Raw genomic sequence first — 5,000 nt, forward strand, 5'->3', positions numbered from 1 at the left:
TCCCACGTTCCCACCAATAGCGTAGCTCCATCTCTCTGTATAGAAACCACACATAATCCACAATTTCTCTCCGCTCTAACTATAATTCACACGCCATTCCTTATTTTATATCGACTGTTATTATATGGCTGTGTCTCACAAGGACTGGGAACTACCGATTGGCTGAAATCAATATTGAGAGCGGTCTAGATTTGCCCATCTAGACCTGCATCTAGACCGGTCTAGGAAAAAAAGGTACAAAGAATATAAAAAATTGGCATATAAGACACAGCCATGTAATAAACATCTTATTAACCGAGCTAGGTCGGTCTGTATGGGAGAATCTTGACCTCGGTCGCTGGTACAGACCTCGGCCAAGATTCTTCCATACAGACCTCCCGCTCGGTTAATAAGAACTAAATATTATGCCAATTAATATGCTTTACGTTAAACTCTCTACTCTCTTAATGCATGATGTCCATAACAATTTAACCCCCCCTAATCTTTCTGGTTTGCTCACTCTTTTCCACCAAATACACAATCATAATACCCGATCTTCATCGGCCGGTAACTATTACAGAAACTGTTCTAGGCTAGATCAACATAAAAACACATTCTCAAGGATTGGTTGTAAAATTTGGAATAGCATCCCAGGAAACTTAAGGAAGCTTCCAAAACATATTTTCAAGAAAAAGATAACAACAATATCATTTCAAAATCTTCAAGTTCAGGATAGTTATGTTGACGTAGAACGAATAATCAATGATGTGTCGAAAGTTAAATCCAGTTAATAGTAGTGTATAACTTAAGTATTCTTCTATTTATTGTCATGTGTTTCTGTTTCTGTATTTTTATCTCATACTGTCATTTCTGCTTTACTGATTTAATATTTAATTTCTGTTTCTTTCATATTTATTGAATCTTTTGTTGAGCCAAAATTTATTTAAGGTGTTTTAGCGTCCACACACTGGCCGCCGAGACTAGCTCTGCGATTTGTGGGTAGTGCGTCATTATGTTAAGTGTCATGTCATGTCTGATTACAATAAAGTTGTAGAGTTGAATTGTTGTTGTTGGCTAACGCCAAGAACGTTAGCCGTAAAAACTCTTTACGGAGGCCAATGTACTTCGTCAACCCAGTTGATAAAGCCTCATTATCTTGTAATACCCCTTCCCCACCCCCCCACCGTCGCAGCACCACAGTTTCTTTAGAAACTTAACTTCTTTATTTAATCCTTACCGTGGTGATAAATAACAATACACTGGATCTGTAAAGACGCGCTAAATCTTTCCCCAAGGAAAATTTTCTCCTTTTTCTTTCAATTCGCAGGACGATCAAAAGGAAGGGATGACAGTATTTGTGGAGAAACGAAAAGCCGACTTTACGGACAATTAGTCTGTTAGTTTTCGGGGAAATCGTAGCTTGCGAGAACTGTGGAATGTTGGGTGGGAAAGTTTAGACAGGTGAAAGAATAGTAACAGCTTATGCACAGTGACGTGTGAAGCGCAACGAAAACATCTAGCATGAATTTTCTGAAAAAAAAGAAGACTTAATCAATACAATTGAACGAAAAAATAAAATAAGTAAAGTGGTATCATGATCATTTTTCGTTCGTTCGCTCATGTGTTGTATGGATACCGCGCAGTATACATTGCGTCTGGGAGAAGTATAGATTTGAGTTCCGTTTAGTTCGATATGCTAATTAAGACTCAAGCCAGGATAATTAATTGACGCACTCTAATTGAGAACTCTCCAGTAATTGTTAACCCACTGCATACCAAGTTTTTCTGTACTCATTCTATTTTTTAGTTTAAGTGCATAACAAAACATGTAATGACTTGCCCCACAGGAAACAGTGCTTTTTATTTCCTCTCAGTGCTGAATGGAAAGAAAACTCACTCCTCCGCTAGGGGTCAGTCATTAAATGCTTATCATCTTAAACGTGTTAGGTGTCTGTATTAGAATAAACTCTATTGGTAGGGTAGCTAGAGGGAAAAAGATGAAACGTTTTTAGAGCATCGAAACTTACATTTCTTATTTTGTTTTCCTTCAATTAGATTTTACTTACGCAGATCAGAAATAGAAACATATACATGTACAGTAGAGCACATAAACCTGCTAGTCGTGACTCGTAAATGTATGACTTAGCGCGTTGGAAGAAATGCTGTTAGTTTACTTCTCTGCACAGAAAACACTAGAACTTTGGATGTTTACATTTATGTTCTGAAAGTAGTTGAAGTTTTTGTTTTTGTGTCCGAGTAACCTGCCGCCTACGCTTTGCTATTGACAAACAACCGAGTCATTACACCATTTCAATATGATGCACTACTAATGTAGGAGTATCAAGCCGTTTCTATTCAGTTCATTCATATTTTATGAAACGTTGATCAAAGATATTTGCAATATAAACAAACACGCAAAGAGCTTGTGGAAAAAATAATCGAAGGTGAGAGTAACTGAGTCGTTTTGAGAAGGAGGCAAGTTTTTCGATTTGGCAAAAATTGACTTAGTTACACTTCAAAAGAAGATTACCGCCTAACTTTGTTAAGAGTGGATGTAAATCTTGAATAATTCTGCTCCGATAATAAGTGTAAGTAAGACTTGTAAAAACAAAAGACCCGTAATAGAAGACAAGTCGAGAAAAAGTCGGAAACTGAAGGTAAGTGTGAGTGAGGAGCTTGCTGTATTTACTTGTTATCGAGTGAATACCTTATGGGAGCTAGTGGACAAGTAGGGAAGATCCCATTTTATGGCTTAGTAGTTTAAAAGGCCTTTGTATTCTTTCGTCAGGTTTAGAAAAAATGTTATAAAAAACTTCAAATTTGTAAGCTATTTGTTGCTTTAAAAAAGGTCGTCATCTGTCAACGATACTTTTTTTTTCTTTTATAAAAATTACAGGATGAGAAAGCATTTTGTTGGTTTCCTTTTCTGTCCTGTTCTGTTGAGTGGTGTCGCTTTATTTCTAGAGGCATTCAGTTCGTCGCTGAGCACTGACTTGAGCAAGGACGAGGTTTTCGAGAGAGTTGAAGGTAATGCGAGAATGTGTTATAGTTCCCAACACAAACATTAAGTTCTACAACATAAGGCTCTATAACATATTATGATGCCCCTCACTGGCAGTCAATTTTCTATACTTTCCTCGTTATACTCTCTTTGTGACGACTGCTCCCCTCTCCGTTCCCCTTAAAGACCATGTGATTCCTCCAAAATCCCCCCTCCTCCCCATCCCAGGTGATATATAACGACTGGTCTCTAACTCCTTATAACTTCTAAGGCTACTTCACCTTTTTACAGTATCGGCAATCAAGGTGGCTTCTCAGAACTGATTAAACAACTGCACACAAACTGTTTCCGTACTTTATCGCTCTCCTTTTCACTTTGTTCTTGATTAAAGTATTTACGATACACTGTATGAAGATAACTGATGAAACTAACTGAACTTGTAGCTTTCACGACTTTTGTTGCTTTTCCAGGATTTGAGCTCATTGGTCACATCACCAAGACATTGTACGCTGACGAAATTAGCTGTGGATTAAGATGCCTTCAGGATAAAAAATGCCGATCATACAACAGCAAATCCGATACAAATGATGCAGGGAAGAAATGTCAGCTGAGTAACCAAACCAAACAATCAAGTCCGGAAAACCTGAGGCAAAACCCACGTTCTACTTATTATGGAACAGGTATTGTTGAGTAAGGTACTTAAGGCTATTTTAACGTCTACGCTATTAACCAAGCGTGAGGTCAAGATGGCTGGATATTAGCCGTGGTCTTTTTTTGTATTCTGTGGACTGAGACGAAGTCGAGGTCCATAACAATGCGAAAAAAGAACGAGGCTAATATCCAGCCATCTTGACCGAACAAGGATGGTTAATAAAGGATTTATTATAACGCAAAAAGATTTCGTTTTATTAAGAATTGAGAATGACTTGTTTATTTCGAGAGCTGGGATAGAAAGCCAACTGTGTCAAGCACAACAAACTCACGAGTATCGTTTCTGTTTTCTTTGTTTTGACTATCTTCTGCCGCTTTTTGCGTTTCCATCCCCCGAAATTGTCCAAGAATTAAAAACTTAGTTCTAATTCTATTTTATTTCATGCGCAGGATCAATGCGGGCAATCCCGGGCGGGTAAGATGGGCCCATCATGCCCGCTCATGTAGCCAATCAGAACACAGGATTTGCTTCATCTCGCCCACGGGCACTGCGAGCGACGTAATAAATTATTACTGATGGTTTCAGTCCAAACGTCTGTTAATAATCAAGACCAAACTTCTAGAAAAAGATTTTAAAAATTCCCCATACTATTATATTACTCGGATGAAGGGGGGGGGGGAGGGGGGGCTTCGGAGGATTTTGGTTGTGTCAAAAAAAAAATCAACCTTATCCCCCAAGTTCGTCCTCATTGGTAATCAATTTTCTTTGGTCTTCCATTCAACCGTCTCTGTTAGCGACGACTGATCCCCTATCTTTTTCCCTTGAATACTATGTGATTCCCCTAAAGATCCTCCCGCGCACTTCCCCTCTGGTAAATGATAACTGACTCTTACTTTTAGTTATGGTCAGAGGTTTTCAAAGCTCTCTCGTGTTATGTGTTACTTTTCCTTCAGTTTTCTTTGAGATTGAAGGGCGCTATCGATCCTACAAAGATTTTCAAAATCTAGAGTGATCTAATAATTAAGCGAAGTGAATTACCAATGAAATAAGACCTACATGGGGTGTTTTGTTTCTGAGTTTGATCCTCGTCTGGCTTCAAAGATTATTCTTTCCTCTTCTAATGCAGATAAACGAGGTTTTGATTCTGCTTATCCGGCTCATTCCTGCAAGGAAATTCGGGACTCTAGAGTCTCCAAAGGTGACGGGGAGTACTGGATAGACCCTGAGAAAAATGGAAACCCTTTGAAGGTCTATTGTGACATGTCAACATATGGTGGTGAGTGAATACGTTTTTGTTTTTGAGACACGAGGACTTTAATCGGAGTACATTGGACTTTGGGCCGGCTTTTAATGGAACATTCTGTGGTC

General features: G+C 38.6%; 2 protein-coding genes across 2 annotated transcripts in view; both read left to right on the plus strand.

Annotated features, from left to right (window-relative positions):
* LOC148721745 (enoyl-CoA hydratase, mitochondrial-like) overlaps positions 1 to 1,372 on the plus strand; it is a 4,415-nt gene extending 3,043 nt beyond the window's left edge. Inside the window, exon 5 of the mRNA XM_088736956.1 lies at positions 1,307 to 1,372. Coding sequence (XP_088593082.1) covers positions 1,307 to 1,372 — 66 coding nt within the window. The remainder of the gene's footprint in view (positions 1 to 1,306) is intronic.
* Positions 1 to 5,000, plus strand: part of LOC148721744 (uncharacterized) — a 17,670-nt gene that overhangs the window by 6,407 nt on the left and 6,263 nt on the right. The window contains exons 4-6 of the mRNA XM_088737236.1: positions 1,307 to 3,006; positions 3,451 to 3,660; positions 4,759 to 4,908. Of these exons, the coding sequence (XP_088593362.1) occupies positions 2,877 to 3,006; positions 3,451 to 3,660; positions 4,759 to 4,908 (490 nt within the window). The 5' untranslated portion in view covers positions 1,307 to 2,876. The remainder of the gene's footprint in view (positions 1 to 1,306; positions 3,007 to 3,450; positions 3,661 to 4,758; positions 4,909 to 5,000) is intronic.

This window comes from Stylophora pistillata, chromosome 10 (assembly GCF_964205215.1).
Source record: "Stylophora pistillata chromosome 10, jaStyPist1.2, whole genome shotgun sequence".
Lineage (NCBI taxonomy): Eukaryota > Metazoa > Cnidaria > Anthozoa > Scleractinia > Pocilloporidae > Stylophora > Stylophora pistillata.